The 12,886-nt window shown below is 42.4% G+C and overlaps 1 protein-coding gene across 2 annotated transcripts in view; it reads left to right on the top strand.

Annotated features, from left to right (window-relative positions):
- The window catches only part of LOC117404007 (spliceosome-associated protein CWC27 homolog), an 88,349-nt gene that overhangs the window by 52,100 nt on the left and 23,363 nt on the right, over window positions 1-12,886 (top strand). For both annotated transcript variants that reach the window (XM_059009934.1, XM_059009898.1), the window contains one exon: window positions 3,889-3,992. In XM_059009934.1, coding sequence (XP_058865917.1) covers window positions 3,889-3,992 — 104 coding nt within the window. The remainder of the gene's footprint in view (window positions 1-3,888; window positions 3,993-12,886) is intronic.

Below are 12,886 nucleotides of genomic sequence, written 5' to 3'. Positions count from 1 at the left end.
CGGTGAGTAATGCATGCTTGAGAAAGTCCATGCATCCTGCCCTAGTCTAGTCTGTGTCTGGTGAGGCGAGAAGGGTAGTACTTCATTCCAAATCTGCAGATGAAGTCTGGGGTGTTAAACGGTAGTCATTTGATGTTCATGAACTTTGATCAGGATGGAGCAGAAGTGTTAACAGATTTCAGAGAGCATTCTGCTAATAGGTTTCCTTTTACACAGATGTTCATTAGGGTTCCTGTGGCAGCAATGTGCATTCTGTCTAAACTAGACTGCCCATATCCAGGCAGGTGCTATCCTATTTTCTTTAGAGACGTTTTAATAGTTAAGGCCTCCACAGAAACATGCGCTTTGGAACCTGTTAGAATTCAGGCTAGTATGCCCCCCAGCTGAACCCAAGATAGTGTGCAGTATCTCAGTCTGAGGATGGCTTTTTTGATTGTATCATGTCTACTAGGACATCTTCAGACAAACAAAGTAAAATAAATAAAAGGTAAAGCAGGAAATGTAAATTCTGGCAGGTATTTTTCATCAGTTTGCTTCCAAACTGTGTATTACAATTAAGGCTGTAAAGGTGTAATAGGAGAATCTCGCAGTGTTTGTGTGTGTGTGTGTGTTATTGTTTAACGGTCTTGATGCTTTGTAAACCACTGTAATTGAATACTGTTTGTAAAAATCTAAGTAAAGATGTCAGATACATTTAAACGTAAAATATAAAGATGACTACAAATACTTGCTTTAAATGGTAGATGACAATTCACCAGAAGTTTTACATTTAATCTGTTAAAAGGCAGATTTACAGCCTTAATTACAATTTACTGTATTATCTCACAAAAAGATACAACAATCTGGTGAGCTTTGGTGTGCAGTTCTGTGTACCTACCTCATCAATAAAATAAATGCACAGCACACCCAACGTGATAGCATTGTGGAAGACAGTCATGCTACAGTTTGATATGCAATTGAAAGAATACTTGTGAAGGTTCACACATGGTGCTGCAGCAAGGCTGGGTAAAAACAAGCTATTTGCTCCACTGGCTGTCTTTCAGGTTTAGACCTGTCATTTTTGTACACATTTTTTATGGGAATTCTGGGAATAGTTGAAGGCTGCCTTAGATGAGAGAGGTGCTAAAATGCTAAGTGGTCTTTTTGTGCCAGATATTGGTGGTAATTATTTACATTTAATGCTTATTCTGCCTGCTATAGGTTAATAATACACAGTCATAAAAGCGAGTAATAAACTTGTGGTTTATGGTTGGCGGAAATCTGGATACAAGTGGGAAATGTTAGCCGCTGTATTGGATCCCAATTAATGACAACGTTTCTACCAGCTTCACTGATATTTGAAACTGTCCTATTCCACTATAGTTCAGCATTTACAGGTAGAGTGTAATATAGCCAATGTTCTAATTGTATTGTATCCTAGGGCACTTGGTGATCTCATCAACAAGAGTGCTATGGTTTTATCACAAGCTGATCCAATACTTTCTTGATTAAAGCACTTGAGCTGAGCACTTGAAGAGCATGCTGTGCATTTTGCAATTATTACCATCTGTTATAAATTCTTATCAGATGTCAGGCAACGTTGGTTATTAACTAACAGCATGGCTGCAACCATGTTTCTATAAACAATGATGTAGTGGGCATATGTTTGGCTGTTGGTTTGTTTAAACACTGTCTGTGCTTCAATCTCAGATAGAGATGGATTTCAACATCTTGAAAGTAAGTGTGTGTGTGTGTGTGTGTGTGTGTGTGTATATATATATATATATATATATATATATATATATATATATATATATATATATATATATATATAATTTGTAATGTAGTCGTTGGAGGGGAGGATGTACACTATATGTTGGAGTATGCATTCTTGATGGCAGTGTTATCATGAGACTTTTGATTCATTTCCTAAATCCTTCATTAGGTAAACAGCCAGACCAGGGATGATTGTCAGTGGACCAAGAAACTCACATTCTATAAATATAGATTTAATTGTACTGACGGAATAAATCTCTGTTCTTATCTGCGCCAACCAGAGCACTTTAAGGCATTCTTGATGGGACCCCGATAAAAATATACACAGAAATGAATGCAATTTAAACTAAGCAAAAATTGTTAAAGCACTACTGGATTCAAATGAAAGATTTATAAAGCTATACGAATAACGTGTGATATTGTATTTAATTATTAATGAAACCGTAACAAAAAATTAAACATGGAGACTGTCTGTAGATCCAGCCTATTAGGAGCTCCTCTCATAAGACCCTTTTTATTCCGTCCCTTTGGCGTTTGTAATTAAAGGCTTCACTGTAGCTACCTGGACTACAGGCTGGTTCATACTTCAGTTGTGCAATCGTTGTTGAGAGTGATTTCTAGTCATTCTAGTCACGCAACTGTCTGGCGATCCACAGGAGACAGATCGCCAGTTACATGATTGTCAACTCTAACTGGCCACCGTATCCTGTTGGTTGCAAGACTGAAGTATAAACCAGCCTTTAGAGATTGGCATACTGTATGACCTGTCAGGATAAGGCACAGCTGAATATTTCCTGACCAATTTACAGCAATGGGGAATCAACCTGGATTGCCAGGCTTAACCACTTATGCATGGTTACTGTATATCAGGATTACCCTGAAAACAGGTGGCTGTTGCAATCCAGAGGGGTTCAGTAGTGCTGTAAATGCTTTAATAAAATCCAGGGGTGGCTTATGCGGATCAAATTAACCCCTTGTCTATTCGGGGATGTGCAATTGTTGAAAGAAACTTCTTGTCCAACGGACAAAATGCTAGAAAAATCTACTTGTCCTTCTTAAAAATCTATTTCCCCATCACACAAAATACACACAAAAAAGTAGAATATAACTTGTAGGATTTTGATTTTATTTAACAGTGAACACAATCAATCAACTAGTTCACGAAATTCTTCAAGATACACTAACGGTTCCCTAAAATCAAAAGAAAAAAAAAACTAATTTTTTTGCCAGGGAAAGTTTGTCTGAAATGCTTCTAAACAGTTAACTTTATGTTTATTTTTTCATACATCCCAACAAGTACATGCTTGACCACAAAGTAGAATAATTGTATAAATTACACAACACGATTTTTCTAATCCACTAATACCTTGCCGACTATGGTGATGGTGCTTTTTTAACTTTGCTAGACTGCTGCATTTAAATGTCAGGTTCATGTATTAAGAAAGCAGGACCACTTATTTGCTAATTTACTAAAAATGTAAATAATACCTTAAGTTTAAAGGATTAGTCTGTGCCTTGCCCCTGTTACTACTAATGTTTGCTTATACAATCAGTTAATAGTAGTTTTAGATCGTCCTGGAGGTGTTAGTCATGAAACTGTCAAAAAGCATTGTACAGTACTCAGAAGTGTGATTGAGAATGGCAAGACATGGGGCCAACAGACCTGTTTACATTGCTGTGTAATTCCACTCCTTGTATTTTCTTTTCTCTTTTTAGTTAAATTATTATTATTTATTTCTTAGCAGACGCCCTTATCCAGGGCGACTTACAATTGTTACAAGATACTTTCCCAAGGGTACAGCAGCAGTGTCCCCCACCTGGGATTGAACCCACGACCCTCCGGTCAAGAGTCCAGAGCCCTAACTACTACTCCACACTGCTGCCCTTAAAGAAGCCATTTGTTTTGTTCTGTTGTTTTCATAGGCACTGAGGTTAAACTGAGTTTTTAAGGGTTTAATAGACTTCCAGTTTATGCCAAGCTTTTCTGGCTAATAGAAGGTGGTCTTTGTAAGTGCATTCCTGTTGTTTACAGCAGAGATTTACTACACACTAGATTTTAGGCCCAGTTATATTCCCCAGTGGTTTTATTACATGGCAAATTACTTGCTCATGTAAGCATTGTTTTCTTTGCAGCGATGAATTGCGAAAAGAGGCACGTCAACTGAAAAAGGAACTTCTGGCAGCCAAACAGAGGAAAGAAGAATCTCATGAAAAGGAAGTGGAAAAGGAAATAGAAAGTAAGCATCTTCTTTTGTTTTTGGGGTTGGAAAATGGCTGTTTTGAATATGAAGAAAGTGTGGAATTAACAATAACTTCATGTAAGAAGCTAAATCGATGCACACCTTGAGTGTGATGAGTCCGAGCCTAGTGAAAAAATACTGCAATTAATATTTTCGTGAATTTATCCATTCACCATTTCAAAACAGTCCCTGTACTTTTTTTTTTTTTTTTGAGGCTATAAGCAAGAATTGTCCATTTACTTTTGTTCAATAAAAAATAGTATTTTACCTTGCGTTACATTTGGATTTCTGCCACGTTTTGTAAACACCTCATTTTGATGTGCATTCTGGCCAACAAGAGTTCATTAAAATAAGTCTTACTCCCTGTGGCAGGATGGCTGATGTGGCGATGTGTGTGATGTCAGGTACCAGGAAGCAATACACAAACGGCAGGAATGCGGGGCAAAAACTGAGAGGCTGTGCCCTGTTTTTTATTAAACACAACACAGGAACAAATAAATCAAATTAAACAAGTACCTATATATACACTATTACAGGTAACACTTACTCTCTGTTTCTCTCCAAACCAAACCACTCCACCCAGATAAAGGATTCCTTCTGGCTTTTATAGTCTGTGGCTGGAGCCCAATTAATCAGTAATTAACAATGAGCTAATTAAGGCTCCAGCCACATTCTCACATGTATTTGGCAGGGAGGAATTTCACCCCCTCCCTGCCGATCAAAAACAAACAATAGTACAATCATAATAATTAATCAAATACACCTATATCTGTACAGAAGAAAAATAACAATAATTATAATGAAAACAATAATAATACAAATAATATAGCGCACATCTTATAAAGGACGGGGCACCCCGTCACACTCCCAATTAACAACCACATAGGTAACATTTGGGAATGGCTGGGAGCTATTACTCAAGTAAATATTGAAACATGAGAGAACTTTTTTTTTTTTTTTTGAATTACAAAGAAGGATTACTCAGCGAAACAACACTGGTCATCTCCTGTTAATCAAATACCAGTCAAGCTCCGTTGTCTAAATATCACTGAGCTGCGCATCCAACACTTACTCAATTCAGAGCACCCTGTTAATAACAACAAATGACTTAATAATTTTTTAAGCCAACATTTATAATCCATAAGCTTTTAATTAAGAAGGAAAGTACAAAGAAATGAAAAGCTGATGACAGACAAACCGCAGACTACATAGCATTTGAAACATGTTGATGCAAAAACATGGTGATTTATCACTATGAAAATGAAAATGTGTTTTAAACTGTTTAAATTCTGTTACAATGTGACATAAGATTTGAGGAAATTTAGGGGAAATAAAAGGATGTCTGGAAACGAAATACACTGAAATGTCTTTTAAAACTGTCTGCCTGTCATGGCAGAATTATGCTTCAAGTGTCTGCAGCTCAGGACTGCATACGACAACCATCCTAAATAATCTTTGCAGCCATTCTACTGTAGCTGATGAAAGCTTTGACTGGGTAGGTTTCAAGGGTTTTCAGAAGCTTGAACAGCATGTTTTTCACGGATTATGAATTGTAGCCATTACCAAATGGGCATTTACCTCCTAAAGACCCGAATCCTTAAAATAGTATACCAAAGCTGCTCTTTGAGCGTGTGACGCTGTCGTTGCCCCGCCCCCGAGGGCACAAAAGGACTGCGTTCACAGATCTCAGATCCATTTTCCCTTTTAAGACTGACGTGATCGGACAGCATTGTTGAGATAAGTACATAGTTGCTTCTGTATGTATTTTGAATTTTCTTTTGTGTTTGACACACATTATATGTGATATTTAATAGGTTTTATCTAATTACACATATTTGTGTGCAAGTCGATTCTTCCCAGAGATCTAGCAACATAAGTTGGCTGACTTTGTGCTCTACCCCCAGGCTGCATAGCCCCGGCTGGGGCTTATTTTATTTCTCGTTTTTGCTATTTGGCACCAAACAAGTTGTTTTATATTATTTATGTAATTGTTTCATTATTGTTTTTTGTTGAGAGTATTTTCTCTTTGTGTTTTTTTTTCTGTTTTTTACAGATACTGCACGCAGGCCTGTCTGCAACGTGGTGCTCAGCACACACGCAGCAAGAGCAGCACTGCGCAGGGCCGATATACTCGCTTCAGTTGTTGATGCTTGCAATTTCAACCACAGTGCCTTGATGCCGTTTTGGTGACAGCTTTTTAGCATCACCATTGCTAAAAAGCTGTCCATTCTGACAAGCAGGATTCCCTCAGTCTCATGTGGGTACTGACTGAGTGGTTTTGCTAGTGGCTTTTACAGGTGGGCATCCTTATACATTGCCACCCGCGGTGACTGCGAACCAGAGGACCCGTGCTGAACTGGTACCGAGGTCACCGACCCGCTACGCTCCCGACTCGGTACCGAGGTTACCGCACCGGTACCAGTACCGACCCAGTGCTGCCCCTGTACTGACCCGATGCTAACAACACAAGTACCCACCCGGTCCTACACGGTGCCAAAGCCACCGAAACAGCCTGGTGCCGACCAGGTTTGAACCAGTAACTGAACCGGTCCTGAACCAGTACCAGCCTGGTGTTAAATGCACCAAACTGGTACTGAACTGACCGAGTTCCAGCTCACTACTGACTGGTGCCGAGGTCACCAGTCCGGTACCAAACTGGTCCTGCTTGCGTCGAGCAGATCTATAAGAAGATTGATGCCTGGGGCCACAGCACGCCAAGGAGGCACTGGCTAATCGCAGCTTCTGCGAGTTTTGTGCCCCTTTCTCCAAGCGCACGCTTAAGAAAAGGTTGTCCCGCAGCTCTAAGGCACGCTCTGCGTCCCTTACTCCTGCTTAGCGCTCTTTCCCCGTCACGCTGTCTAAGAGAGGTGGCTGCGTCCTCACCCCATGGCTCTGCGCCAAGGGAGAGCTGACGACGCATCTGGGAAAGTAGTTCAGGCAGGAAACTGTCCTCGCAGTCTTCCTCGAGCGCTGCGGAAGAAGAGGAAGAGTCGCCGTTCCAGGCAATCAGCAGACTTGGAGCAGATGGAAAAGATCTAGGCAGCTGTTTTCCACCAAGGATCTGTTCTTGCTGAATTACTGCGGGAACTTGTGGTGCCGCCTGTCCCCTTGGGGCCCCATGTGGCTGAAAGCACAGACTGGCCACTGGAGGACATTCTGTCCATCACCGCCTCTGAGGAGGTGGGTGAACAGGAGCTGGCGTTCCTGTCCTGAGGACTCTGTGGTTAAGTTCTCCCTGTCGGCAGAGCTTATACCATTAATCAAGATGGCCACTACAATCTTTCAAGTACCCTGGCCTAAAGTAGGGGAAACAAGGCAACCGATTTTTGACGATGAGCCTATCGTCAACGAGCTGGTTCGTCTGCTTCCCAAGCGACCACCTCCAGTACAAAGACGAGCGGCAAACTGGCACCCTAGGCCCCAGCAGTCGCTGCGGGAGATGATGTTCGGGACCGGCCCATGGGGACTCATCGCTGAGGCTTTAATAGGTTCCGCCACCCTGTGCAGAAACAGAAGCTGCAGGCCAAGCACAGGATAAGCAGCAGACCTAGGAATTTGCTGCCACAGGCCCAGTCTCAGGGCCCTTCTCAGGGAGCCATCTGGACTATTGGCATCAGTGCACCACAGACATCTGGGTGCTTACTACTGTACAGACCAGCTGTTCGTTGCAGGTTAAGCATAGTGCCTTTCAGCGCGTGACTACAATATTAGTCACAGACCCACAGGACGCTGCTGTGGTGTCTCAGGAGGTAGCAGCTCAGCTGCAAAAATGGGCTAGTCGCATGATAGACCCACTCCAGTTGGAGGAAGGGTTATACTCCAGGTACTTCCTAATGCCAAATTGGGATGTTTGCCTCAGACCGATCCTCAACCTCAGACAGGTAAACCTGTATCTGAGCCGATGGAGTTTCAAAATGTTGACAATGCAACAGCTGTTGCAGTCAATCAGGCCAAGCGACTGGTTGACCACGGTGGACCTCGAGGACACCTATTTCCACATCCCCATAAAACCAACGCACAGGAAGTACCTGCGGTTCGCCTTTCAGGGAACAGCATACGAGTTCCGTGTCTTGCAGTTTGGCCTCTCCCTAGCTCTGCATGCCTTCTCGACTGGCTAATTTGTGCCCAGACTCCAGCACAGGCAGAGGCCCACATGGAACTTGTCACCGACCACCTTCAACGGTTGGGCCTTACAATGAATCATGCGAAGAACCAGCTCACGCAGTCCCAGACAGCCTCCTATTTAGGAGTGTGCTTGGACTACGGGGCCATGCTGGCCACTCTGTCGGATGGCAGAGTGCACAGAATAGCCGTCTGTTTGGAGTTTAACAGAGCTCTCACTGTAGTAACGTTCCAGAAACTTATGGGCCTGATGGCAGCAGCTTCCCAGATGTTTCCAATGGGTCTCCTGCGCATGCGCCCTCTGCAGGCCTGGTTCAACAGCAGGGTTTTTCAGCCCACGTTGAACCGCGACCGCCTGTTGACAGTGTCCCACCACTCTATAAAGGCACTCTCTTGGTGGAAACAGCCGGTAGTGTCACCAAAAGGGAGGCCGTTTCCACTGACATGTCCAGCCTGGGCTAGGGCGCTGTGTGGAATGGCCGGGGTGTGCAAGGTGTGTGCAAGGTGTGTGCAACCCTCCTTGGCAAGGTCTCCACATCAGTGTTTTAGAGCTGCAGGCAGTTTACCTGACTTTGCAGCATTTTTTGCAGGTTTGAGGGAGACATGTGCTTGTCCGTACAGACACAACAGTGGTGGCTTACATCAATAACTGGGGCAGCCTCAGGTCGCTGACTCCGTCGTGTGGCCCGCAATCTTTTGCTCTGGGCAGATGCGAACCTCCTCTCACTGCTGGCAATACATCTGCCCAGGGTGACGAACTGGGTGGCGGATCTCCTCTCAAGGGAGTTCCCAGAAGCTCAGAGTGGAGGCTTAACCCCGAGGTTCAGGAGAGCATAGATCTCTTTACCTCCCAGGAATCAACCTACTATCCCCTCTGGTTCTCCATAACAGGAGGCGGGGACCCGGTGGCGATAGATGTCTTGGCACACCAGTGGCCGAGGCATGTGTTATACGCCTTCCCACCGCTCACCCTGCTCCCACTGTGTCTGGAGAAAGTCAGTCAGGACCGGGCCAAGGTGTACCTAGTAGCCCCATATTGGCCCAGGACTCTGGTTTTTGGTTTTCAATCCTGATGTAGCTCCTGAGTGGCCATCCATGGAGAATGCCGGCACACTGCAACCTGCTGAGTTAGGCACTGGGGACCTTGTGGCATCTCGACCCATCGAGCCTGCAGCACTCGGTCTGGCCCCAGAACGGCAGCATTTGAGCCGTCTGGGTCTATCTAATAGGGTTATTGACAGCCTACAAAATGCCAAAGCAGCGTCCATGCCTTCCCAGTATGAGTACAAGTGGGGCATCTTTCAGACATGGTGTCTGCTTTGTGGGTTCGACCCCACGACTTCTCCCATGGCAGTAATACTGGTCTGTCTGGCAGCTATTTCAGCTTGCCATGTTAAGATTGACTTGGTCTCCCCAGGAGCTCACTTCCTGGTGGGGCAATTTTTGAAAGGAGCTTGGCGGCTTTGGCCGCCTATGAAGGACATTGTTCCTCGCTGGAGGCTAAATGTGGTGCTTAATGCACTCATGAAGCCTCCATTTGAGCCCCTGCATTCAGCTGAGCTGACATTTTTGTCATTTAAAGAGGCTTTCTTGCTCGCTATCACCTCCGCAAAGCGGGTGAGTGAGATGCAGGTACTCTCGATTAGCGAAGGCCTGTCTTAATTTTTACAGAGGCCAGGACAAAGGTTACGCTCCGTACCAATCTTGCCTTTTTTTGATGAAGACGATCTTGGCATTCCATGGCAACCAGTCTGTGGAATTGGAGGCTTCCATCCACCTCCTTTCCTGTCTGACAGAAAGCGACAGATCCATACGCTCTGCCCAGTTCGAAGTCCCATGGTCAAGCCCTGTCTAAGCAGCGGTTGTCCAAGTGGATAGCAGATACAGTCAGGACTGCCTATGAGCTTTGGTATACAATTTTCAGGATTTGGGTCTTTAGGAGGCAAATACCTATTCGGTAATGATTACATTTCTATTTCAGGGAACCAGGGTTATGATAATTATCAAATGTTTTGCAGTTTTTGCAATTTGCAATTTTGCTCATTTTAAATGATTTTTAAGTTACCAGTGTCAGGATTTGAACCAATGACATTGCAGAGCTAGAAGTCAACAGACAAACTCAGGTTACCTCATCAGCGGAACTGACTTTGAAAATTAGCAGAAATTGTTGTAAATACTTTGTCAACAAAGTCAGTTATTCAGTGTGGTCCGATAAGCTATTTTCTGTAGATTTGTTCTTCTCAAATAATAGTCATAACCATCATCAATTAATCAGATGTAATTGTAGTACTGTAATCTGTAAAACCACATTTTCTTATGTTTAGGTTATTGGCAGCAGCATTGTGGAGTAATGGTTAGGGCACTGGACTCTTGACCGGAGGGTCGTGGGTTCAATCCCAGGTCGGGGACACTGCTGCTGTACCATTGAGCAAGGTACTTTACCTAGATTTCTCCAGTAAAAACTCAACTGTATAAATGGGTAATTGTATGTAAAATAATGTGATACCTCGTAACAATTGTAAGTCACCCTGGGCGTCTGCTAAAAAATAAATAATAATAATAAATAATATTGTTTTTCCTAAAGAAAATGTTGTTGAGCTATCTAGCATCAAATCGCTTTTGCATATTTAGTGGTACTGAGTCACTTTTTCTTACTGGATTTCATTTTGGAACCCATTTTGCATTCATTCAAATCCAAATTATGCCAAACTTGATTTAAGGAAAGTAATTCTTAGTGGATAGCTGTAAATAACCCACTCAACGCCTTGGGGAGCTTGTGGGTTATTTGGAAATCCTCATTCGTGGAATAATTACAGTACTCATGGAGTAGCCACTGTTTTTCTTACAAATATGTATAATACTAATTATTACATAAAATTGGTGAACAGGATAGGTCCTTTTAAATAGGATCAATTTTTTTTTTTTTTTTTTTTTTTTTTCATTTAAACCTTTGTCCAGTCTATTTTAATTATTGCTTTTGTTTGTTTGTTGGATATTTGCATGTTAAGGATACTGATTTAAGCTGAGACTTCTTGCTGCTAAATGGAGAAAGCAAGGAGACATTCCTTTATAAATTGTGACAAATCAGACCAGCCTACAGTTAACACCATGATCTATTCCCAACACAGCATTCTTGAGATTACAACATAAGAGTTTGGACAATTTATATTATTATTATTTTTCTGTAGCATGAACTAGAACATGTGAGTGCATGTGACTAGTTACCTAGCCCAGTGTACAGCCTATAAAATTACACAGTTTATGTTGGGTCTCTAGCCAGCGTCAAGCAAAGGCAGCCAATGGATGGAATTTGTCCATTTCTGTCTTTTGAATAGAATCTTGTTTTTCCCCAAAGACAGAAACGGGCCCATGCTGAGATTGGATATTGTCTCTTGCAATGAATATTATTGTATCAAAAGTTCATAAAAATAAAAAAATGACAGTTTTGGACAATGGCCCATCACATGCTGGAGTATTCTAGCCAAACATTTCTGATATTGTTTGCTGTCCAATGTCAGTATTGGAGCTCCCTGTACAAAGATTTAAGATGTGAGCATCATTTGATGCTGACAGCAGACAATAGCCTGGACAATTGACCAGTGCTTACATTTTAGATTCATTGGTCAATGGGGATATATATTTGGTTGGATTGGCCGATTTGTAAGCAGTTGCATATTTTGAAACACGTATGTTAACATTGGAATATGCCTAAAATCTAGGGGTGCAACAATTAATCGATGCATCGATTATTGATCATCTGTCCTTAAATTTTAGAACCCAGTTTGAAGTCTCCTGTTGCCAGAGGAGTTAGGAAAAGTGATTTTATCTTTTGTTTTTCACTTTTGAAAATCACTGTGTGCAGTTGGCAGTGATTCCAAAGCAAACAGAAATGAGAGAACCACGCACACGCTGTAAATTCCTGGTTTTTATTACATGAGTGGAGCTGTTATTTACTTTGTTAATATTGAACTTCGCTTTTGCCAAGATAAAATAAGATAGTAGTGGTGGGGACCAACCAAGACACAGCAGCTTTGTAATGCTGGAATATATGAGCCTTCAGCCCTTTTCCTTTACCAGGTAACATGGATTTCCTATTGGCCTGGTGTTGATGGATGAAGTGTAATGCTGGCTCCAGGGAGCAGCCTAATTGCGGCCTCCCTGGCTCATCAGCACACAACGGTGGCGATGCTGGCTCCAGGGATCCACCAAGTGGGCACCTCTCATCTTTGTCGACTAGCCCACAACGCCCCCAGGAAGGCTCGATAGGGGTGCTGGCACCCCAGCTTGTGGGGCTTATAACTTCTGAACACCATATTTTTCTACCAAACTTAATAGATCTATGAGCATAATCATTTGCAAGCATACATAGCAAGGATTTCTATGTTGGTAAATTGTACTTGGTAATCCCTACACCCAAACCTGAAAGTACGTACTTGAATTACAGTTTAAAATGGGTAAACCAATGGGTCAGATCGGCAGGTTTGTACAGTAATTACCACCTATAGAAAGGATGTTATTAGGCGGTGCAAACAAAACATACAGCATAAAGAAATTTGACTGCTGAAAAAATGCCATTGGAGATAGCCTGGACATTCTTCACATTTTTGTTTGTTAGCATGTCTGCTACAGAGGATAGTTTTGTATTAGGAATGCATTTTAAGTCTTGGTCTAAAGTCTTTGCCAAGCCTAAACAAGACAACCATTTATTTTTATACTGAAATGCTTGTTTCTCAGGGCTCAGTACACAAGGGGGTGATATGGTCACATTC

The sequence above is a fragment of the Acipenser ruthenus genome, chromosome 1, assembly GCF_902713425.1.
Source record: "Acipenser ruthenus chromosome 1, fAciRut3.2 maternal haplotype, whole genome shotgun sequence".
Taxonomy (NCBI): Eukaryota; Metazoa; Chordata; class Actinopteri; order Acipenseriformes; family Acipenseridae; genus Acipenser; species Acipenser ruthenus.
The sequence above is the reverse complement of the archived record's forward strand: the minus strand, read 5'-3'. Positions and strand labels throughout refer to the sequence as shown.